This window comes from Budorcas taxicolor, chromosome 2 (genome assembly GCF_023091745.1).
Source record: "Budorcas taxicolor isolate Tak-1 chromosome 2, Takin1.1, whole genome shotgun sequence".
NCBI classification, from domain to species: Eukaryota; Metazoa; Chordata; class Mammalia; order Artiodactyla; family Bovidae; genus Budorcas; species Budorcas taxicolor.
In genome coordinates, this window is record NC_068911.1 from 136156920 (window position 1) to 136183275 (window position 26356).

The 26356-nt window shown below is 37.4% G+C and overlaps 1 protein-coding gene across 1 annotated transcript in view; it reads right to left on the minus strand.

Annotated features, from left to right (window-relative positions):
* Positions 1-26356, minus strand: part of RAPH1 (Ras association (RalGDS/AF-6) and pleckstrin homology domains 1) — a 98160-nt gene that overhangs the window by 31828 nt on the left and 39976 nt on the right. Inside the window, exons 2-4 of the mRNA XM_052663959.1 lie at positions 24884-25003; positions 20708-20813; positions 19412-19917 (exon numbers count right to left, since the gene is read on the minus strand). Of these exons, the coding sequence (XP_052519919.1) occupies positions 19412-19917; positions 20708-20813; positions 24884-25003 (732 nt within the window). The remainder of the gene's footprint in view (positions 1-19411; positions 19918-20707; positions 20814-24883; positions 25004-26356) is intronic.

The following is a 26356-nucleotide window of genomic DNA, read 5'->3' on the forward strand; positions in this document are numbered from 1 at the left end:
TAGAAGAAACAGGTTGGCATTGTTTTTGCAGAGGCTCCCCGCTCAGAATTGTATGTTGTTCAGTCATGTCTGACACTTTTGCAGCCCCACGGACTGTAGCCAGCCAGGCTCATCTGTCCTTGGGATTTTCCAGGTAAGGATACTGGAGTGTGTCTCCTTCAGGGGATCTTTCCAAAGCAGGGATAGAACCCACGTCTCCTGCATTACAGGCAGATTCTTTACCACTGAGCCCCCAGGGAAGCCCCTCGGAACTGTATATATACGGGGTAGTTATTTCATTAGCAGTAGTATAATGACAATTGGATTGATGATGGAAACAAACAAGCAATAAGCATTCCTTTTGCATTCCAGGCCCTAAGCAGTGTTCCTGTGTTCATTTTACTGTGTTCAACTACCAAGTGTTATAAAGTCCTAGTTTGGAAAAGTGCAGATCAGAGGTGAGTCAGTAACTGGGACACCATGCTTTTTGGGGAATCAGACAGCCACACAAGTGGTATCAAAGAAGTACAAGCTCAACTTAGCTTCAAACAGCCATGTGCTATGGTGCAGAGGGCACTGACAAAGAGAGGCCCCTGTGGCTCTGGTTATCTAGGCACTTCTGACACCTCATTCTTGACTCCATTCCCCACTCCACCCTAAATGTTCAGGTTCTGTGCTACCGAGTTATTTTCAAATGACAAATGGGTAACTGTATATAAGTAGGGCAGGATATAGTGGCAGCTAGAGTCAGATGCTGGCTACATACAGCAGGGATGCCACCACCCCAATACTTGGATTGGAGCACAGATGGCTCTACTGTGGGTACAGTGGGTGGCAACAGCTCTCAGGCAGGAGGAGATGAGAAGTGGCTGCATTTATCCCAAACTTGCAAACAACCATTTTCCATTTGTTGAATGGATGAAGTTACTCTCTTCAATAGTTTCTCACAGCATTTAGGGGAAAAAGAAATACACACTCCCCAGCATGCCTTGAATTAATGATTCCTGTCTACCTCTCCAACACAACTCAAGATACTTCATTCAACTACTGTGGCTCCAGCAACACAGTCTTTCTTCAGCTCCTCAAACCTGACAGGCTCTTTTCTCATGGACCTCTCCACTTGGAACATTTCCCTTCACCCTCAAGCTGGCTGCTTTTCATCCCTCAAGCTTTAAATTAAATGTCACCCCCTTAGAAGGGCCTTTGATGACCTTACCATCTAAAGGAAATGTAGCTCTAATCTCCCCCTTGTTCTCCCTATTACTCACTTGTTTCCTTCATAGTACTTAACATGATTAGAATTTGTTTACATGCTGCATGTAAATGTTCTTTTTATCTATATTCCTGAAGACTGAGGGCAGGGGAAATGTCCGCTTTATACAGTATTATATCCCAGCACCTAACATAGTACAAGACTCAACAAATATATGTTGAAAACCAGACAATGGAAATGGTAAAATGCTACACTTCATCTGAGAGCAGTGTACAAAATGTACTGGAGGTGTGACAGGCAAAAATAGACCAGAGTGGCTCTACTAAAAAATATGAGGCTGTTTTAGGGTAGTGGCAATGGGAATAAAATGGATGGATGAATTCAGTCAATCCTGACGATTCTGACAGGCTTATTAGAGCTTTGAGACAGTAAGTGAGAATGAAAGCATGAGATGGCTTGAACCTGGGCAACTAGGAGAGTGGAAACATCCTGAACAGAAATAGAGCTGTCAAATAAAAGACAACAGATATAAACTATGAGGCCTCAGGGACAGTGTGGGTAAGGAAGCTGAAGACTCAAAGAATCGGAGGTGCTAGGCATCCTCCAGGAAATGTGTGACAGCAACCTCTCAGGGAGAGAAGTCTGATCTAGAGAGATCCTAAATGAGGCTCTGAGAGTGAATTCCACGGAGAGAGTGGACTTTGCTATGGTTATAAAGTACACGGCTATCATGTGCTTAGGTTTCTAAACTTGCCTCACCTTTAAGGTGCTTCTACCCTATTCCTAGATCTCCTTCCAGGAGAGAAACTCAAACAAAAGAAAGTTCTTATTGCTGATTCTTGGGTCGTCTCTTTAAGTGGACACTCAGGGAGATTTTAATTTTAGCTTTACCATCTTCTTTCTCAAGTTTACAAAGAAATATTTTTTTTAAAGAAAATTTCGGATACAATAATAAAAATTTAGTGAAATTAGGCATAATTTGCATATTCTTCAGAAACTATCTATAACTCAGACATGCTTGAATTTAACATTTAAGTAACAAAATAAAAACATGATTTGTAAAGAGGCAGAAAAAACGCCCCCTATCCTGTGCTTCCTGAGTTGATGATGATAATGGTTAAATGATTTTAAATTGTAAAATACCAGCCCAATGAAAATCCAGCTAGACTAATTCAAACCATTCTGAGGACAGAGAACTGAGAAATTTAAATTGCAGCCTGCTCTTCCAATTTGATTAAACTAATGTAAAGATTATGTTTATATAAATAAATAATTAAATGAGGCATTGATAATATAAACAAAAATTAGAAAACAAAGTTTGCTAAAGAAACTCACAGCATGCATGACCATTAGTAGTAAAAGCTAAAATCAAGCAATGATTTTTAGACTTTAAAATGAAATACAATGTTAAACTAGAAAAGTGCAACATACTTAGGAAGATTGTCGGGTATTTATAAAAGTTAAAAACTAGTGAAAAACTACTGCAAATATTTTCTACTCTCTATATTTTCTGATAGTCATTAAGGTCAATAAATAATTACCTTCAATAAAAGGAAAAAATACCTCTACTGAGAACAAGGATGCAGAAACAAGAAAACACAACCTCAGTAATCTGAGAGCACAATCAAAAACAGAAATTACATTCTACCTACAAAGCAATAAATATTTACATGCAGGTGGAAGAAGTATCACCTTGGTCAGCAAATGAGAAGGTTTTCCTGCAATGTTTCTCAGAAGAAGGGAGGTTTCCCTGTCCAGATAGGAGTGCTTGTGCAGGAAAAGAGAGAAAAACAAAACAAAAAAAGGCAACAGAAGTCAGTGGAGGTTTCATGAGTTTAAAATCTAAAGTAGACAAAGCATGAATGATTCTCTACCATTAATTTCATATTTCACCTAAACTCAGTGAAGTGCATCTAAATTTAAAACCAGAAAAAAAGAAAGAAGAAGAAGGGAAGGGAGAGACCCGCCCGTGCCAAGAGTCACGCTCTAACCCGCTCCTGATGGTCCCTCACTCTGGGAAAAGGGATCACACCCTGCAAAGATCATGGAGCAGCTTGTCTCCCAGGGCTGTGCTTGCGAGTGCTGTTCATGCAGCACAAAGAAGCAGGTGTCAAAGCCCAATGGCTAACCATATTTCTTCGTCTTGTTAAAGTCTATACAAGACCTATACAGCTTTAAATAGTGTAGCCTGAGAGAGGAGGGAAAAAAAAACCACCTCAGTTTCAAAACTTCTGCAATTACTTCCGATCAGTGATAGCTACACCAAGAGGAAAAATGTTCATAAATATTTTGCCTAATGGTATAATGTTTTCAGTAAAATTTTATGAATTCACTTATTACATACTAATAGTACTGCACTGCCCAAGTAAAGGACTTCTAAACGAATGACATAAAATATTATGAAGTGTTGCATCTTAAATTGGTTAAATTAATTTATATATTTTCATAAAAATGATTTGTGAATAACAGTCCCTAAGTGTCCTATTCTCCTTTAAAATTGTTTCAGTATTGCAATCATATTTATTGAACTCATATAGAATAAATTGCAGCTTTTTTGATATATGTGTAATTCAGACTTGCTTATCCCTAAATAATTCTAAGTATTTTTTAATGTTATGTGGTTATTAACCATCATTTAAAACAATGCATGGCACAGCTTGTGGAATTATATAAAATATTTCACAATATTATACTTTATAAATCTAAGTATATATCAAATTATTATCAAGTTATTCTTGAGAAACAAATTTTTGGAGAGAAAAATAAATACAAAAGCAGCACCTACTCTCATAAAACTCACTGTCACAGATAATACAATACACTACTTCAAAATTAAAATACTATTACAAAAAATAACATTAACTTAACTTTTACTTGTACCTATAGTATAGTTGGTTTGCTATATTGTATGTCATTGCCTGCAGTTTTATTTTTTTTTTTTAGTTCAAGATGAGCCTTACAAGCCTACCTGTCCTTTCACCCACACCTAGGTGGTAAAAAAACGGCCAGAACCAAACCAAACCAAAAACCCCAAGGTTTAAAACAAAAATTGAATATATTCATCAATATCAGCACTAACAAGGTCAAACAAGCACAAAGAAAATCATCTCTAAGCTTTCAATTACCTAGATGGTATAATCTCCTGAAGGTAAATATTAGTTGACTTGCCTATCAGAAAAACAGTAGATAAGCAAAGTTTCTGCAAACTGAATTTGAGGTTAGCAATTAGCTAAGACCAGGAAGAATATTGAGAAGGACAACTAAAAAGACCAACTGTAACTTTCATTGCTCTTTTCCTATTCATTTTTTGTTATTCTCATATAGGGACAAAAACATATTATTACATCATTATGTAAAACATAGAAAATAATTTATTGAAAGACTAGTCTTATTTATCTTACTCACAAAAATTACTTTCTCAAAGATGCCCAAAATGAGTAGAATATATTTATTCAGATAATTATTTTTCAAATTAAAAAAAGAATTTGCTTGAGGCCATCAAAACCAATCATTCTTTGGTAAATACAGTTCTGTGTGGGTATAAGTTGCTCAGTCGTGTCTGATTCTTTGCAAGCCCATGGACTGTAGCCTGTCAGGCTCCTCTGTCCATGGAATTTCCTAGGCAAGCGTACTGAAGTGGGTTGCCATTTCCTTCTCCAGGTGATCTTCCCCACCCAGGGATCGAACCCAGGTCTTCTATATTGTAGGTAGACACTTTACTGGCTGAGCCATCAGGGAAGCCCAAAATAAATAAAACTCTAGACATTAAATTCAAGTTTAAACTTTAAAAAATGTCTTACAAAATTTACTCCATCTTCAAACTCAAATCACCTCAAGACTTCAAAGTACTAAAAAAAAAATCCCAAAATCTATCTGATCAGATTTTATCTAACTGTATTTGTTTACAGACCCTGAAGTAGAAGTTACTGATTTTAAAATACTGAAGGTTTAAATAAAATAATATTTATTGTGCATAATAATATTGTGCAAAAATGATATTCCTCAAAAATAAGGTTTAAATACTGAACTTTAAAAAAAAAGGAGAGAATCATGATTGGTGACCCCCAAGCAAGACACATCTGAAAAATGAGACCACAAACATAGCTGAACAAGATCATGAATCACATGTTTGGGACAGGCATATGCTACTTAACTGCTAGCAGAGAGGGAGGTTAGGGCTCCATGTTCCCTCTAACTACAGGGATTGTAGCTGAAAAAACAAAAATATAGAAACCAGAAGCAGCAAATGCCTTCAGTCAATAAATGTCTTCCTTTATCTATCTTTCCCTACTGGTGCCAGTCACACATGGCTGTAGAATTCCTCAGAATGGAGGTGGGGGTGGAGGGAGATCTGGTTACTGGAGAAGGATGCGAGAGGGATGGGGAGAGCGGTGTTCAGTTGGAGGACTGAGAGAAGGGAAAGACACAGTGCTTTGGGCACATCATTAAATTAGTCTCTGTCTTGGTACATGTTGCTGGTAACAAAAATGCACATAGCTGCATGTAGGGCCTTCTTATCTTTTCTTTCATTCACCATGAACGCAAAGTCAGCAGCCTATTTTTAATTCATTAAATTTAATTTAATTCATTAAAAATAGCCCATTTTCTTTATTAGCCCATTTCTTTCTGTCTTGTATTCTCTCCTTTTTTCATTTACTCAACTATTTATTCAATGTTGAGCCTGGAACCATGCCAGACACAGGAGATGCAAAGGTACCCAAGACAGGCATTACCTGGTCTCACAGAGCTTAGAACCTAACAGGGAGGAAACTGACAACTACACTGCAGTGTGTAAGCGGTAGTAAGAGGCAGAGACAGTGTCTAAACCAAATCAGAGGTCTCGCAAAGCACTTCTGCCAAGGCCTCAGGTCTCAAGTCCTGCAGGATGAGCAGGAGGCAGCGCCAAGCGCAGTGGAGGGCACAGACAGAGCAAAGCGAGGTGCCAGTGGCACTCAGTGCGGGTGGCGCTTCCCTCTGGGGGGCATTTCAGGGGGAGCTGGGAATGCTCTGGCTGTCACAGGGAGGAGGAAGGGGCATTACCGGTATTTACGAGGAGGGAAGCCATAAACACTAGATGCCCTGCAAGCATGGAACAATGCCACAGAATGAACAACCAAAGTCCCATTACATGAAGTTGTAATGTCCTTATATGGAAAATCATACAGCTGGGAATTTCTGTTTATAACAATCTGAGTTTCAAACTCAATAACTCCATTTTACATATAAGCACAAAGTATTTCTGTGTAATTCTGATATTCAGTGACTATTATAGGAATGCTGTTTACTTACTAGAAATTGAGGGAAGCCTGCACTTAATTCTGTTCAACCTTTACCAAGAATTACTCATTACATTGGGAAATCATTTCACCAATGGAAAATCTGCTTGAAGTATAAAAAAAAATTTGCCAGTACCAAAACTGGTAGCATCAGTGTGCACTCTGTCACATGCAAGTAAATGATAAGAGTTTTGAAACTGCTTTTAACAGAATTAAGAACTAAATACTAATAATGAAAAGAAATGAAAGGCTGAAATTTCACTGAGCTTCATTAACACAGATTGTGTTAAAATATTTCAATTGCTTGTCTTTCAGAGTTATTTAAAATACAGCACAATGAGAATCTATAATGTAAAAAGTCAAATGTAAAAATCATTTTATTACTACCTAACCCCATGCTACAAGGCAGAGAATAATTTTGTCACTATAGTTACAAATAAGAGTCATTAAATTTGCAAGAATTTTGCACTTCTTCATTTTCTTTTCTTTGGTAATATATAAATTGTATCAGCACATTATTCCTACTTCATTTAAGGTTATTTCACTTTTACTAGTTACTATATACAGGTGTGTGTTTTGTCTGTTATTATGTGTCATAGTATGTTTTAATTCTGGGTCCACTCATATTTCTTTCTTTTTCCTGTAAAAATGACTTCTGATCTCCCTTTTCTTAAATCCAAGGTTCTTAATTGTAAGTAGGTGTAGGATTTGACTATTTTTTCATCGTGTCTTTTAATACAGTTTTTAAATGGCTAACCACTTAAAAATGAAAATATATACATTAAAATATCATAAATTACTTTTGGCTATTTCTCCCTCATGCTAGGTGATAGGGCATTAAAATCACTATAATGGGGGGGGGGGGTGTAGGTAAGTTATATTATTTATGAATTTCATTTGGGATAGTAAAGATAATGTTATAAATTATTTGTTAGAAGATACGGGTATTGGGGCTGAAAGGACTGGGCACTGCTGCCTGAGTGGAAGAGATGACAATGCAGATATGATTAGTAAGTGTGGCTGGTACTTTGGAGCTTAGGGGACAGGCCAGAGGTAAGGTTGGGGAAAGTTTTTCACTAAGCAGGATATAACCCAGTAGTGACTTGTGAAATCAATTCACTGGGTTACTACCAGTATTTTTAAAGGACAGGAAGAGAGGGAGGAAGAGGGGAGAGGAGAGATCAGAGCGAATCTTATTCAACTGGGGCGGGGGGTGGGGGTGGGGGTGGGAATTTATTTTTTTTCCAATGCTTCATAGATGACCCTGAAACAGCACTGTCTAATGGAAAAACAATACGAGCTACAAATATAAAATTTTCTAGTAACCACATTTTTTAAAAAAGTAAAAAGAAAATGGTGAAATAAACTAATGTTAGCATCTTTTATTTATTTTTTTGTACTAAGTCTTTGAAGTCCAGCATGTATTTTTATCTTTATAGTGCATCTCCATTTGGATTAACATTTGGAGCGTTCAATAGCTTCATCTGGCTAGTGGTCACCGCATGGAACTGCACAGCTCTAAACATCCAGGTTCATTAATCAATGACCAAAGGAAACATTTTTAAAGAAATTAGGTTTCAGTTAAGTACTGGTGCAGAAGTCATACCCTTGATATCCCCATTCTAAAGAACAGTTAAATTTAGTAATATCTTGAGAAATTTACAGAAGCCCTTAGCTTAAGAACAAAACAGAAAGTATGCGGTTCAGGTTCCAATACAAAATTTCTCTATACCAGATACGCTATCACTAACACAACCTTACCATGAGTATTAATATTCAATGGTACTGTATCATATGGTTGTTCATGTTTCTGCTCATGTATTTTTTAAGCCTGGTTTAATTTTTACTCAAAAAATTGAGATATATGAGAAGGTTTAATGATCAGGAGTTCTAAAGAATGCATTCCTCTTCACTGATACTTCAGTAGTCCCAATGGACATGATTACAGAACTTACAGGTGTCAGTTCAGCCTGTTCTTCTGTGAAGTCAATATGACGCTTGGCCTGCTTGCTGGGACATCTCAGAGAAATAGCATGCTGTGAAAATGCAGGAAGGAAGAAAATGATAGGTAAAGGAGGTGGAAAAGGGCAGTTCTCATTACCATGCAGGAAGAGAAAAGATCTCTGAAATGAACTGTTGAAACAAAATAGTAATGAAAAGTTGCATGCACCTCATTGTATTGTGCAAAAATGGAAAAGGTAAGAACCTGATGATTCTAACCCTTTACAATTTAAAGGTAACCTCACTCTTCTTCTGGACAGTAGAGCTCTATGGCAGAACTACCCAGAAATACCTTGTCCAGTACCAATTCATACTTCTGAACTTCAAATGGGCCTTAACTGCTGTTTGGCAGTACTCGCTCTCCTCTCTCCTCTCTATCATTCCCTCTAAGCTTGTTCTAAGTAGTTTCCAAGTTCCTCAAGTTCCTGCTTTCACTCTTTCACCTCTTCATATGCCCTCACTTCCCTCCATTACTAAGGAAACTACACCGATCTATCATGACAATTTTCATCTCTAAAAGGTATCCTACAGCTATGTCCATATTCTCATCCTTCTCTCCAGTTCCATGAGTTAATACCTGCTTCTCCCCTCCAAAGCTACACCATGTCCTAGATCCCACTCATTCCCCCTCTAATATCCCAGTCTCTGACACTCAACTGGTCCAGCTTATTGGGGGTGGGAAGGACAGAAAAATATTCTTTTGGGTACCCTCCTCTTGTTAAATTATTATTTTCTACTTTTTACTGCCAAGTTTCCTGAATTCAGCTGCAGTGTACCTCTTGCACTTATAATTCCCTGCAATCTAGCATCCACCTTTCTCCTCCAAAGTCTTCATCCTTTGAGTTGCAATGCATCCTGTAATTCATGCTTAAAGTCATCAATGACCTTTTAACCAACGTTTCTGTCTTTCCTCTCATAGTACTTGCCTTACTGTACTAAAACTGCTTTGGTTGTCTGTTCTGACATCCCTCTCGCCATACAATAAATTATAATCTCATAAAGACATTGTGTATTATGTTCACAGTTTTATCCCTTACAGCCCAGGTACCCCAGCATTTATGGAATGTATGAATAGCTATTTCTTCTTGGCTTTCATGCCGCAGGCTTGGCCAGACTAAGACTGATTTTGCTTTCCTCTCTCTACATTTTCTCATTCAACATATTCTATAACACTGTGTCAGTCACCACATCAATGCGAGGCCTACCGAATCTATATTGCCAATATCCTCATTCTTAGGAAATGAGTACTTTAAGTATTAACAGCTAAAAGGGCATGAAAATGCAACCAACTCTCAACTGGTTCAGGGAAAAAAAAAAAAATATATATATATATATATATAATAACAGGAAACGTGGCAAAATGTTAAATTACTGAACATGAGTAAGAGTTTCATGAGTTCTTTATACTATTTTTTCAAATTTTTCTAAGTTTGACATTATCTCAAAATAAAAAGTTAAAAAATAAATCTATTCTCACTAGGCTCAGTCTCACACAAGCTCCCATCATATTTCCAAATGCTTACTGGCTAGTTAAAAAAAAATCATTATCTAAGGTGTTCAACAAGAGATGGCTACGTGCCATGTTAAACAGTATGATGGAACATTATTAGTTATTGAAATTCAACACATCCTTACCAAAAATGAATATGCACATGGGAAGTATCAAAGACAATGTGGACCAATTTTTAAATCTTTACTGAATTTGTTACAATATTGCTTGTTTTACATTTGTTTGCTTTTTTTTTTTTTGGCTAGGAGGCATATCTTCACTGCCCGACCAGGGATAGAACCTGTACCCCTTGAACTGGATGGTGAAATCTTAACCGCTGAACCACAAGGGAAATCCCCAGTTTTTACTTTTTCTTTATCACTACTTTCATAAATCTAAAATCTGTGTTTAAAACACATATGCGAATGTGAAGGTCAACTCACATAAAATTTGCTCTACACCGTCTCAGTTTCAAAAAGTTTCATTTGTTACAAAGCTATCATGTTCTCTATCAATCTCTCAAAAACTCCACAAATCTCTGCAAAGTAAGTTATGAATCACTACTTTCTTGAACTGAAGCTATAACATGTACCATTTATGAGCCAGAATCTTGTTGGGGAGGATGTGTAGAAAAGCAGTGATCTGAAATATGAGCCAAACTCAAGAAATGAATGACCTTCTATCAGAGTCATGGTTACAAAATACAACATTTTCTTTTGGTAGCTAACACTTTAAATAACAACTGGAAGAAAGTGGAGGTTTGTGAACACATATTAATGTTTCAATAAAACAGATTTACATCCATCTTGTACTGAGGTTATGTGCTCTTCACAAATATTAAAAATAAATACAGCATGACGGTTACAAATCCAGACCTTTATGGGGTGGCCAGAGTGCCTGGGTTCAAGCCCCAGCTCAGTAGTGTCCTGGCAATATGACTCTGGGTTTATTATTTAACCTGTTTCCTCATGTGTAAAATGGTGTAAAGATAGCATTTATCTCCAAATGTTACTATAAAAATTAAAGGAGTAATAATAACACTATTATTAGAAGAAGAATGGGAAACCACCAGCCATCATTTGAATTTTATTTAAACCTCAATTCATTTAGATTACAGCTAGCTTACGGTTGTTAAAATTTTAACATATTCAGGAATATACTAAAACACCACCAGATGGGGATGTTGCTACATAAATCTCTTTGCCTTTTTTCTACTGCCCATGTAGTTCTGTCTCTAGGCTTGGACCTGAGACGCACTGGCTGGTCTAGCCTTGTCTAGATTCTCCTTCAATTTTATGGTGAAGTAGCAAGGTAACGCTAATGCTGTAGGAGCTGTACAGCCAGACTGCCTGGGTTCAAATCCTTGGGAAAGTTACCTAGTTACTTTCTGCTTTAGTTCCTTTCATTGTAAAACAGTGGTGAAAGTGAAAGAAAGTGAAAGTCTCTCAGTCGTGTCCGGCTCTTTGCGACCCCGTGAACTGTAGCCCACCAGGCTCCTCCGTCCATGGGATTCTCCAGGAAAGAATACTGGAGTGGGTTGCCATTTCCTTCTCCAGGGGATCTTCCTGACCCAGGGATCGAACCCAGGTCTCCCGCATTGCAGGCAGATACTTTAACCTCTGAGCCACCAGGGAATGGCACCTATTCTCAAGGCTCTGTACAAACTCAGTGTTAAGACATGTAAAGCACCATGCCCAGCACAGAATAAGCAATAACACAGTAGCTGATATTATTTTCTATTTCCCCTCCTCTTCTCTTTATTCCTCTCCTAGATATTTAACTGGCCATTATATAGCCAGTGTAAGGTTCTTTATACTGCTCTCCCAACACAAAACAAAACAGACTTAAAACCAAATAAAAATGCTTTTTCGCTTTCAGGTATCTAAGAAATCCACAAAACAAGATCAGGGCATATATGCCAGTGTTGACTGGGTGGTGTGTTTGTACCTATCCCTCTATTACCTTCCTAGGCCAGTGAAATCTACAATTAAAACACCAAGTTGGTACATGTGGATAAATTTTCAGTGAGATGCAGCAACATAGCCATTAGAATTTTAGGAGAAACGTAGTTGTAATAACTAGTAACTCCAATCTTTCAGATACGCAAGCCTCTTAAAATTTCAGAAAGCCCTGAGCGCCCATCTAGTTATTATCTCAGAGCAAAAAGTTGCTTTCTGAGAATAACTTGGGACCTCAATGCCAATGCCACCTGTTATTACAACAAACACAATTGCTGTTTTCTTTCCAATATCTCAAGATTTCTGCACACATTTATTCTTGAAATAGTTCTGGAAAGTGAAAGAAGTAAAGGAATTACACTGAAGCTATCATATGCTATGCTGCATATCACATTATTAACATACTGGTATATCCACAGAGATTTCATTAAAAAAAAACTCTATACACATGAGGGGGGGAAAAAACCCCACAACATTGAAAAGCTTTAGTAGCTCAAATATTTAGGAATTTTTCCTATCAAAATATTTACAATACATCATCAAATATTCTTAAAGATTCAGCAAAACTTTTTGAACCTACCATAAGCTTCAGTATATGTTTCTAAAAGCATTTTTATTTTAAAAATATATTTTTGTGTATAAGATTCCAAATTCAGAGGAACTGTTAGTTTAAATCCCACCAGAAAATATATAGGTATATTATAGCACTAACCTTTTATCAGTAAACCCTACTTTATATAAAACTTATAACATGCAATTACTATTTAAATTTGCAAACTGCTGTCTTATTAAAAAGTATTGTTTTATCTTTTAATGTGAATAAAAGTACCAGTAAGTCAACTGTAACATTTATTTCACTTTGCTATAGAGTCTTTATTAGAATTTACTTCAGCTACAATGAATTCTAAATTTAAAAACAGCAAATGAACACTACTGATGGATTTCATAAGAACACTAAAATTAGTCTGTAATTCCTTTTTATGTTTATCCATAAACCCATATTTTTATGCTAAATCAAACATTCAGGAAATAATCATTTTTGATGATCAACTTCACTTTATTTTTAAGATACTGATAAAAGTTGGGAGGCAAATGTTATAGTTTCGGAATTCAAAAACAGACTTCCCAGTTATTTGACCTACTTAATCCCCTCTTTGGAATAATGCCCCTACCAAAGGGATAGTTGGAGGCTTAAATGAAATAACATATGTGAAGTGCCTGAAAGCACAGTATTTCAACAAAAGTCAAGAAAGAGAAAGGCAAGAGAAAAAGACTTACTCTTCCTGATGTGAAATTATACTATGCCTAGCCCTGTTGGCTTCAGAGAGCAAGGAGGTAGAAAGAAAAGCTATGAAATTACTTTGTTTTCAGATGGGCGGTTTGAATACCCACATCCCCAAGATACAATAGTACCAATCTCAAATTGATTTTTCTAACTGGTATTAGTGTCACTAAACTTCAGTGAGAGTAACTATTCTGTCCTAGGTTTCTTTAGAATAGGTATAATTACTGCCTCTAAAGAACTTAGAGGTGTCTAAAAAAAAGTTTCACTGTCAGATTTTCATATGCTACTTCATCTGAAGCACTCTGTCTGACCATCTTGAAAGAAAACTGCTGATAATTTTAGAGTACAGAACTTCTAGACAAAGATGGATTGAACACATGCATATATTTAAATGCTTGTTCAAATATCTGATTGCTTCTCTTTTGAGCCAAATAATGTTCTAGGTGCTAAAGATACATTAGGAATCATAGAAAATTTTTGAAAATTCCTCTCCTCATGGAGCTTACATTCAAGTGGAAAAGACAGACAAGCAAAATTTTTAGAATAAAACGAAGTCAAATATATAGTATTCTAAATGGTGATAAACAGAAAAATAAAGCAGAAAAGGGAGATAACAGGCTTCCCTGGGGGTCCAGTGGCTGGAAATCCACCTGCCAAGGCAGGGAACACAGATTCGGTCCCTGGTCTGGGAAGATCCCACACACTGTGGGGCAGTTAAGCCCTCCACAACTCCTGAGCCCTGTGCCTAGAGCCTGTGCTCTGAGTCACCGCAACGAGAAGGCAACACACCACAACAAAGAGGAGCCCCTGCTTGCTCCAACTAGAGAACAGACGAGCACAGCAACAAAGACCCCGTGCAGCCATAAATAAATAAAAAAATTTTTAAGAAAAGGGAGGTAAGTACTCACAGGACGGAGGAAGAAGAATTCATTTAAAACAGGGTGCTCACAGAAGGCCTCACTGGAAAAGTGACACGTGAGCAAACTCCTGAAGGCAGTAAAGGGGTACTGTCCTGAGGAAGCATATCCAGGTGGGGGGTGGGGGGAGGGGGAGGGCAGGTAAAAGGGCTCTGAAGCAGGCTCTGACTACTGGCAAAGAACTGACAGAGCAAGAGAGGGAGGGAAGAAAGGAATGTAGGGGCAAGCCACAAAAAGCAGATCTGGTAAGGCCCTGCAAGGATTTGGGTTTGAAAACAGGTAAGATACAAAGCCTTTGGGTTTGAAAACAGGAGGGGCAAGATCTGACTTACCTTTAATAGGACCACTCAGGGCTGCCATGGGGATAACAGACTGTTAAAGGAATGGTGAACACAGAAGACTAGTTGTGTGTCTCAAGACGATGTTGGCTTGATGGCAGTGAAGGTGGTGGGAAGTGATCAAGTCTGGATATATTCTGAAGTTAGGGCAACAAAATTGGCTGCTGGATTGGAAGGAGGATGGGGAATAAAAGAGATAAAGACTCCAAGCATTTTGCTGATAAACTGGAAAGACATAATAGCCATTAACTGAGATGGAGAAGACTGTGGGAGGAATAAGTTTGGGAGAAAAGATCAGGACTTCAGTTTTAGACCAGTTAAATGTGAGTTACTTTTCAGATGACCAAATAGAGGTGTCAAACAGATGACCAAATAGATTAGAAAGAGAATGCATGAGCCTGGAGTTCAGGGAGAGACACTGGCTAAAGAAACCTGTATTCCCTTGAATCTAAAGATGATTTAATGCTAGTCCTTTCTTGATCTTTATCAGAAACTGTCAACAGACAGCTTTGCACAACCCGGTGTTACTGCCATATTGCTGACGGTGAGTGACAGACGCTAACTGACTTTTGAACATGGCTTCTCAACCTTGATGGTATTTTGGGTCAGATAATTTTGTTGTGGGGGCTGTCCTACTGTAGGATTTTAGCAGCACCCCTGGCCTCTACTTACCAGACATCAGTACCACCCTTCTATCACTGATGACCGAAAGTGTCTCCAGACATTTCTGAGTGTCTCCTGGGGGACAAACTAGGTTCTAGTTGAGAACCATTGTTATACAGGGATTAGGATGTAAGGGGGGTTAGTGTACCTTAAATAAATGAGATGGGGATTAAAACTGGGGAGTTGTCAGTGTGTAAGATCACCAAAGGAGTAGACAGAGAGAAGGGCAGTCTGATGCCTGCACCCTGGGGCACTCCACGGCTAAGAGACCACAGGCAGGAGCAGACTGTGAATGGCCAATGAGGCAGTTCTACTCCCTCCACAAATCCTGCTAAAACAAAGAAAAAGGATTTTGTTGTTGCTGTTGTGTTAAAGACAAACTCATGAGAAGACATGGCAAAAATCTGGAAGCTAGAAGCATCTGGTTAAGTGTATACAACTCAGCATGCCCAAGGAAAGCTGAATGCTAAGCCAAAACTGGAGAAAAGCAGAGAAGCACCCCAATTTACATTTTGTTAACCTCAAAGCGAAGCAGCAGAAGTGAAGGTGGGACTAAAAGCAGGATTGGCTGAAAGCATATTTAAGAAAGCAGTTAACTCCCAGATTTTTTCCTGCCACCAGCAGTGGTCTCAGGTTCAGACTGATAACTCATTCATAGGACCAAGAGACCGCAGCTTGGCACCAGGCTCACTTAGTTCTGCAGAAAGACAATGTGCTAGCATGCAACAATGCTGTCTTCAGAAGGGATTTACACAACCCACCAGGGGCCTTTATGGACCCACCACTGTAAGAGAAAGAGATCATGTGAATAAGCACAGGCATCACCCTGGCCTAGGGAAACTTCACACTCCACAGGAAGCAGCCGTGCATTTTGACAGCCAATGTGTGTAGATCCCAGAGTTGCTGGAGGCACATGTTCATGTTCACTTATAAGAGTCACACACTGCACCCCGTGATCAAGCACAGTGTCTTTTCATAGGCTTCTAGAGTTCACTCACTGTCTTCCTAGTCCATATGCAATCACCAATCAGGGTCAATTTACAATAAACAATATTACTGGGATACATTCTATATTTATTAATCAAGTTTCTAGTAAAAGAATGCCAGGAAAAGGAAAATCCAAGGTTATTTCCCACGGAAAAATAAAAGACTCAGATCTGCTATTGTTAAACCTTTCTATTTAACACAGTGATTCTCAAATGGGGGCAATTTTGCCTCCAGGGAACATGTACCAATGTCTGGAGACTTTATAATTAGAGGGATGTATGCAGTTATGGCAGGCTTCCCTGGTGGCTCAGAAGGTAAAGCATCTATTTGCCTGCAATGTGAGAGACCTGGGTTTGATCCCTGGGGTGAGAAGACCCCCTGGAGGAGGGCATGGCAACCCACTCCAGTGTTCTCGCCTGGAGAATCCCCATGGAACGAGGAACCTGGCAGGCTACAGTCTGTGGGGCTGCAAAGAGTCGGACACAACTGAGCTTCTAAGCACAGCTCAGCACAGCATATGCAGTTCTGACACCTAGCAGATAGGTGCCAGGATGCCACTAAACATTCTACAAATGCATAGGAGAGCTCCCTACCACAAACAATTATCCGGCCCAGCACGTGAATAGTGATGATGGGTGAGAAACTCTGACCTGGTATGATTAAGTGGAAGGTCATGTTGAGGACCATTCCATATCCCATGCCTTCTTTCCCAATGGGCTGTAAAGCCCTGACAACAAAGTGCATGCCCTCCAGGCAGGGGACTGGAAGAGTCTTCTGTGGAGCAGCTTACCCACCTGAGAGAAAAGACCTAAGAAGGATGATACTAGAATAAAGATTGCAAAAGACTAAAAAGAATTTTAAGAAGATGAAATAGATAAACGCCAATTTTAGTCAAACCAAATAAAAGATTTAATCAGCTGGGAGAAAGTTTGGAGTTGAAATAGTAATAAGCATACAAAAAACTATTTTAAATTTTAAAGAATTCCAGGAAAAGCAAAATGTAATGTCTCCAAAAGGAAATGTAATAAAAGTATATTCAGTTTAGTAGTGAACTGCAAGTATACAGGTCATGATAATATAAACACTGAATAGTTACCCAACCAAAATAAATTGGAAGGGGAGGGGAGAAAAGAGGGGAACTGTCTAAGGAGCGCTATATCCTAATTAGGTATATCCTCATTTTCCAGAGTGAGAAGTCAGTAACACAAACAACTGAAGAAAAAAAAAAATCAAGATACAGTAATATATCTGTAGATTTAATGATACGTAAATACACCACGAATCAGCTAAAAGAGTAGAAAGCACTTATCCCGGGAGCAGAATACAGCACATATGTGTGCCATGTGCAGTGGGTTGTTTTTTTTTTTTTTGATAACAAGTCTCTTTAGAACTTCATGACTCTTTAACTCCATGCATGAAAAACTAAAGTAGTTTTTAAAAAACTGTATTTGAGTCTGGTGACAATTTAATACATGGGGTTGGGATCTAGTAAGCCTCCTTCTGTTTTCTTGGCTTGAATCTCAACAGACTAGATCCAGAAAAAAAGTATACTGAAACAAGTTCCGGATTTGTTAAACCACTTTTCTACCCATCTTGGCAAGGCAAAAAAACAGGCTGATCGAAAAAACTTTATCTCCTTTCCTTGTTTTTTCCTGGATTACTCACCAAACTTTACATTAGGTCTTATCTTAAATTATTATATCATTGTACACTGGCATCCTTGCCCATGGATACCACTCGATACCATGTGAAGTGTTTGCTAGGAGAAGACTTCACTTTTTACTTTATTTGCTCTTCAACTGTTACTTATAACGAATGTGCTTTTACTGAGGGAACTTTTATAACGAATGTATTTTACAGATGGAAACATACACCAAGATTCTTAATTAGCTCATAATCTGCCCTCATGCCTCTTGACCCAACTCAAAATAATATGACTGAAAAGAAAGAACATACAAAACACAGAATAAACAAGAAAGCACATCTCTAATAAAATATTACTCATATCCCAAAAGGTAAGTCTAAAAGATATAAGTGACACATGCTAAGGAGCTGGTGCTAAAAATAATGCTCAGGTTTCACAATGGAGAAAGCAGTTTTCTACAGAATATAAACCATTTAGGAAAGTTTCATTAAATAAACAAAAGATTTATTCTTCGATATAATTTGCTAACTTCCTTTACAAGCAACAAAACTCAAATTTATCTTCAAATTATCATGATTCATGCTTCTTTCGTGCTCTACAATGCCCACAGTGAAGCTAGGTAAGTGAGTGGATACCAAGAGTTAGTGACTGATAGAAACTGACCAACTAAATTAAATCAATGTAACAGATCCAAATTTTGAATTCTCTATAAGTCCTTAAACAATGTTTTATAAGATTTTAACTTAGTACTGATTAATACAAATTATTTTACTCTATTGGAGAGCATTGTAGATATACACTCAATAGAAGGCTGGTTTTATTCTGCCTCATCCATTTTCTTTTTTCTTGCTGTTACCTTATAACAAAATTGCTTTCTTCTTGATGAACAAAACTCAGTTTAAAAAATTCTCCTTTATCAAGATCAGCTTTTGCTAAACTTATTTCATCACAAAACCATTCCTTATCCTCACCTCCATCATATCAGAAAAACTTCATCTTTTAAAATCTGTTCATGTCTATTATATCACTTTTGACACTCTGAACCACAGTATGAAGAAGGCAGACTAGGTACTATTAGTTCCACTTTACTTATGAGAAATTGAGGTTCACAAGACTGAATAACTCATTTAGGACCAATGGGTAATGAGACACTTGGAACCAAGTTTTCTGACTCCAAGTCCAGTGGTTCTTTCCATCACACTACATCAACTCTTTGATACTAAAATGGAGTAAACGCTGAGAACTTATAATCTAGGAGAACTATAATGGGGATATGAGCAATTTTCTCAAGTGGCCATTTTATAATAAACATATTAAAAAGCAATTATCAGCTTAATACCTATCATAATTTTGTAAAATATGAAATATAAATCACATTTCAAGCTGTTTAATCATATGATACAACTGACATTAATTTAAGGACTTTAAATAGTCATAAGACTAAAACCAAAGAAACTAAATTTTTTCTTAATCATCTTTGTGACACTGCTGTATCTGGTAATACATTCTTCTATAGTCTGATTTTAAAACTTAGCTCAGAGGTACTTCTGATGAATTTTAAGTGTAGGAAAAAAACAAGAAAGTTTATTAGAACAGGATAGAACAAATACCATTGCCTCCTTAATACTGCAGTAACTGGGAGAAAGTTTCACCCACTTACCTCAGTAATTGGCTGCCCCTGATGTGTCAAATCCAGTTCTTGAGGGCGTGCTACTTTATCAATATCCAAAGAGTCCATGCTGGAGGTCGCAGAGGTGATGCTTGAACGAGAGGAGTTACTAATAGAGCGTACTTCGGCATCACTCACTGTGCCCGCTGACGCTGTTCTCCTGTGCTGATTAGTTACTAACGGCTTGGTATCTTCTAGTACAGACTGCTGAGCAGCCTCATCCATGCTCAAGGAGGCCTGTTCTAACTGTGCAGTGATGTCATCCAGGGAGTAGTTGGCATGAGACGGTTTAGTTATCCTATTGGACGAAGAAGACAGTCCTTTCAAGGTGCCATGTTTTGATGTATGTCGGCTAGCGGGTAACTTCTGCGTGGCCTTTGTTTCTGTGATTTGACGCTTAGTATTTCCAGCACCGATACTGCTGAGCTCCTGCTCTATTGAGCAAAGATCGGCCATTAGGGCATCCAGATCCACAGTTTCTCCCTGATTCAGAGCTTCTGCAATGTTTCCAGAACACAATGAATTAGAATTTACACATTCTACTATAAATCAGTCAACAAATGCAGGAGGAAAAGCAAAAAATAAATAAATAAATAAAAATCACCCCATTGGGGATAAAGCCCATCAAATACCAGTTTTAACAGTTTTTTGTTCATTTTAAACTCCAAGAGAAAATTTCAGAAGCAAAGAGCCCATCTTTTAAGATTTGTGGTAATCAATAGAGAATAAAATTATGAGTTGAAAGATTAAAAAAAAAGAAAAATTTTATACTGTTCTATTAACCACGTCCCTCATGCAAGTTTTCACCAGAGGCTCTAAGTGTTAATATGACCATAGCCCTGGTAGAAATGTTAATACCTAAAGATCTGAGGGCACAAAATGAAAAATGTTAAGACCTAAAAAAATTACAGATTGAAATGTCAGCTCCACTAGGTATAGTTCATTAAATAAAGGCCAGAAGGGCTAATTTTTAAATTAATAACAAGTAATTTCATTGGACTTTATCCCACTGCAAATATAACAACACAATTAAGTTTGTTGTAGGATTCCATGTGAGGATATACTTTGTCAGTTACTAATAATTAGGAAACTATCTTAGTTATATTCGTTAGTTTTTTCTCTGATCATCTGAATTAGTAATAAAACGCACAAATCAAGAAATAATAAGAACTCAGTTGCTTTGCATATATAGTTTTTATATTGAGCTATTTGGAATTCTTGCTGTATTATTTTTACATTATATAACTTAACATACTATTTTACATTTCATTTTCAATTACATCTTACCATTCAAGTTGTATATGGAGAAGCGATAAGAAAAATTGGCCATGTTTGTTTCCTGGCGAAGAGGAGATCTTTTTATTGGTTCCGTGGGCTTGTCAGAATCCAAACTCTTTTTAAAAAGAAAGTTTAATGAGTCATATTAAATTCAGGTCTCAATTATAATAAAAGATGAATAAAGTTTATTCTATGATTAAGTGAACTGTCATATAATAGCTAATAAAATCAAAGTTCTTCTAAGTATTAGCCTTGAGGAAAAGCATAATTGGTTTTCACATCATTTTGGTTATAGTTTTTTCAATTTTTAGATATATGCTTACTTAAGGCACTTGACACAGTCATAGCTCAGAGTAAATTTCTTCCCAAATACAATGAGTATAGTGGCTGAGCTCATTTTACGTAAATCCACTATACAATAAAGTAGGTACATGAATATGGGATGTGAGGATAAGAAATAAAAAGGAATAATGTAGAGAATTTTGTTCTCTCTTTCCTCAAAGGAATTTGTTTTTGGTCCAACTTAACTACATTCTTAGAATGAAATACTCTGAAGATAAGGCACAATTCTGGACTCAAAACTATGAGAGCCACGATCTTAACAGAAAGTGGCTATAACTTCAAACAATGATAGAATATCCTGTTCTTTTCATGTTCTATCAAAGTGAGTATAAACTATAACCCAGCTATACTGCCTGTGCTAAGTCTACAATTATATTCTGCACTTTAGGGTAGGGTGTTTTGTAAGTTAACTCACCACCTCTTTAAATGCCCTTTTTTTCTCTCCAACCTTTCTACAATAAGGAAAATAAGGTGGTTACAACAAAGAAATTCAGGGAAAGGGTCAGTAGTTATTCAGTGTCTTTTTAACTAAATATGCAAATATCAGGATTAGTCTTTCAAATTTTTAATTTCTCTAATTATCAAATGGATTTCAAATGAAAAAGAATGTTGAACAATCTTTTTGTAGAATCACAGAATTAGATAGAGTGCTATCTTTTTTATTCATTTGTTTCAACTGAATCCATTTAGATAGTGTCTATCCAGTTTTTAAAGCTATCCTCTGAAGGAGATCCACAAATGTTCAGTGCTTTATTTCAAAGTTTAATGAAACAGCTAGGAAATTCTTCTTTAACCTCAAACCTAATTTTTCCACTACAAGTTAAGGCCTAATTTCTCCTTCTCTCAGTGGAAATGAAGAGTGATAGGTAGGTAATGTTTTCAGTAAAACCTGAAGATAAATTTAGGACATTAAAAGTCAATCTATTTATCAGTTCAAATAAACAAATACTTATTATAATTATCTGCTGTGTCCATGGTGCTGGAGCACAAAGGGAAATGACAGGAAATATTCCTTGATGCCAAGAAATAGGTACTCTAGTGGAGTGGTTTTTTTTAACCTTTTTAATTTTTTCGGTGGGGGTGAGGTGGTGGTGGTGGTGGAATTGGGTTGGGAGTGGATGTCATTGAGAATATGATAAAAGCCATGCAACTTCTTGCAGAAAAATGAAAATACATACAAAATTTTACAAACAATTTCAGAAGATTCAACAACCACTAGAAACTTAAAAATGACAATATAAAGTTGAAAATCCATTAACATTATATGATACAGGTGCATGGATGACTGTGGTAAACTAAAATAATCAATTCTGAAGTTTTAGCCACTAACTTAGTAAAATTTTTTTTGAAAATTTCCGAAGTGTTAAAAGTAACTTTCCAGCAGTGAGGGACGGGGCTTCCCAGGTGGCACTAATAGTAAAGAACCTGCCTGACAAAGACAATGTAGGAGATGTAGGAGACCCAGGTTCGATCCCTGGGTCAGGAAGATCCCCTGGAGGAGGAAATGGCAACCCACTCAAGTATTCCCTCCTGGAGAATTCTGTGGACAGAGGAGCCTGGCAGGCTACAGTCCACGGGGTTGTAAAGAGTCAGACACGACTGAAGTCACTTAGCGTGCACGCACAGCAGTAAGGGATATTCTCCAACAGTTTTAACCTGTTTTCTCTGTAAGACAGCTTCATACATAAAAAAGGACGGTCAAAGCATTAATTTAGGACCCAACATTTTTGATGAATGGCTCTTACGTGTGTATGTCAGAGAATTTAAAATATACAGAAGGTTTATACAAGTATACATAAGATTTTCCTGTATTCAGTAGAAATGTTACCTACAGAGGAGTAGCATCAAGTCTACTTCACCTAGAGTGGCTAGGCTTATATCTGCCTGTCTTTCCTCTTTTCTGGCCTCTCCCCAAGGATGGACAATAAAACACACAATCAAGGAAACCCCTGGGAGTTCCCTGGGTGCCTAGTGTTAGGATTCCAGGCTTTCACTGCTGTGGCCCAGGTTCAATCCCTGGTCAGGGAACTAAGATCCTGCCAGCTGCGCAGCATAGCCAAAAACAAACAAACAAAATGGAAACCCCACCATGACAACTGGTTCTCACATACTTTCCTTCATTTTTATTTTCTATTTCCTCTACTGTACTTCCTCAGCATAGAACTACATAGCCTAGTCATCATCTCTATGCCAAAATCACTTCTTTTTTTTTTTTTTTTTAATGAAGAATTAAACTAAAATGGTTTGGTAAGTACAGAAGAAAAGACCTTTATCACCACAAACGTTATTTCTCCTGATTGGAGATGAAGAGAATGACCTTATGAAATCCTGCGCTGTGCTGCTTGTGCTTAGCCGTCAGTCATGTCCGACTCTTTGCAACCCCATGGACTGTAGCCCGCCAGGCTCCTCTGTCCATGGGATTCTCCAGGCAAGAATACCGGAGGTGGGTTGCAATGCCCTCCTCCAGGGGATCTTCCCAACCCAGGGATCAAACTCAGGTCTCCAGTATTGCAGGCGGATTCTCTACCATCTGAGCCACCAGGGAAGCCCAAGAATACTAGAGTGGGTAGCCTATCCCTTCTCCAGGGGATCTTCCTGACCCAGGAATTGAACTGGGGTCTCCTGCATTGCAGGAAGATTCTTTACCAGCTGAGCTACCAGAGCAGCCCTAGTAAGAGTGAAAGCATTTTTCTCAAAACTCATCATTAACAGGTTATGGTCACAAACATGTCTGCCTTTCAAAATGATCTAACAAGAATTACAAGAACAGTTTCTCAGTTTCAATTCCAGAATGATATGGAAAGATACAGAAAAAAACTGATACTTTAAGTTTCCACTTGGCCATCTACTTTTTACTGGTTAACGAATTTCGTACTTAAGCAATTTAAACAAAAGTTCTTCCCAGAGATATTAGTTAAGGGTGAATGAAATAAGTCTTGTTCTAATGTTTTCACTGTTGTAAAGTTGTGTGCGTGCTCATTCATGCTGACTCTGTGACCCTATGGACTACAGCCTGCCAGGCTCCTCTGTCCATGGGGTTTTCCAGGCAAGAGTACTGGAGCAGGCTGCCATTTTTTACTCCAGGGGAATCTTCCCAACTCAGGGATCAAACCTACATCTCCTGCTCCATCTCCTGTGTGTCCCGCATTGTCAGGCGGAGGATTCTTTACCACTGAGCCACCTGGGAAACCCGTCATAAAGTTAAAGTTGTTTAATACAGTTAACTATCTTCATATATATTGAATATAATCTATTAACCAGGGTAGTAATAGTATATGCTTTTATTCTAAAAAGTGACATTGTTTAGAGCACAAAATAATTCTTTAAAAAAACAAAACCAAAGATCCAATAAAAGAAAATGAAAAAACTTTGCCACTGTTTTAAAATAAAGCCAGGGATGAAACTCTGTCAGTATTCTGGGATCATGTAATAGAAAATACCTGCATGTGAGGATATCATTTATGTTGCAAAATGTGTTCAATCCACTAAGTTATGAAATAGGATTTGCTAAAATTTAAATTTTTATATTTTAGGCTTTAAAACGTTTTAGCCAGCAACTCAATTTATAAAACAGATTTTAGAAATCCCTCTAGATACACAGAACTTCTGTCAAAAGCATAAAAAAAAAAAAAAAAAAAAAACTCCTTAAAATAACCACAGAAGAGAGTATCTCGTGTTCCTAGAGTTACTATTCATTTACTTGTTAATGTTTTGGACATTTTCTCTTTATAGCAGTAGTTTAAAACATAACCTATGTTCATATCCTGAGGTCTACACAGTAAAATTTGCACACACAGTGATGACTTAAAATTCTCGACCAGCGCTTCGAGCACTGTCTCTAACCTGAGTGAGTTTGTCTAGCTCCCCTAGCCAGGCTCCAAACATTCTATCTAGGTCCTGGTCTTCCTTGTCACTGTCTTCTTCAGCACCATGGTCAATCTCCTCATCCGACAGCTGCTCCATCTGAAATACAGATATGTGCATAAGAACAATTATACGGTACACTTGAAAACTCATGCAACCTATGTTCTGATATATATTCAAACCTTGAAAACCAAGGACTATATTATAAAAGGAAACTGGAAGTCATAAATGGAGGTAAGGTTGACAAGTGAGTAGAAATGAGCAATTAAGTCTCAAATTTTTAGGAAAACAAATTATCAGAAAATACTTTGGCCACCTCATGCGAAGAGCTGACTCATTTGAAAAGTGATGCTGGGAAAGATTGAGGGCAGGAGGAGAAGGGGACAACAGAGGATGAGATGGCTGGATGGCATCACCGACTCAATGGACATGGGTTTGGGTGGACTCCGGGAGTTGGTGATAGACAGGGAGGCCTGGCGTGCTGCAATTCATGGGGTCACAAACAGTCAGACGCGACGGAACTGAACTGAATCAGAAGTAATGATTTTTAAATCACAAACCACTTCCATTAATCAGAGGATATTACAGCAGTACAGTTCTCTCCACCAATAGATCTTGCAACACACCAAATAGCACAGAAAAATAATTTCAGAAGACTTTAATAAGTTATTATCTTATTCTGTAAAAATCCATTCAAATAAGTATATATCTCATCCCAAAAGCATTTCAGAGAAAAGACTACACAATATCCTGAATCTATTAATAGTTCAGTTTGTTGAATTTGTTCTTCATTCTATCTTATCCTTCCTTTCTAACCATTTGTCTTTTACTTACTTCCCTATCAGTCCCTGAAAAGTTCAAGGAACGAAAACTCAAATAAAAAAATTCAGAAAACTAGAATTGAAAACATTAAATTCATACACAAAACTTTTAAGTCCCCTGAAAGAAGAGATATTTTCTTTTTTCCCATTAATAAAATGGTATCTGACATGGAATTTGCATATTATTTTGTGAAAGGAGGGAAAGTTATATAAAGCAAAGATCGATAACTGACCAGATACTTAAAATTCTTTAAGATTAATCTGATTAATATAAACTATTTCATTATTGAAGGCTCTAAGAAATCCTCAGTAACATTTAAGCTTTTTTTTAAATCAACATATCCCATATTTACTTGACCACATTATCTTTTCCTTCTATTTGGAGTAATATCTATTAACTTTCTAGAGACATAATGAATATCTTCATTGTACATGCCATACTCTTGACTCACATTTATGAAGACACACATTTTGTTCCAGTGGATCTGGGCAATATTCAGAATACAACCTGTCAGCTAGCTTGAACAATTTTTCAGAGTAAAGATATCCTTAATCTAGAATAAGAATTTGTATACATCTTATATTTCGAAGCAGCAATCAACAAAATTACCTCTGTGATCCTTATATGTAG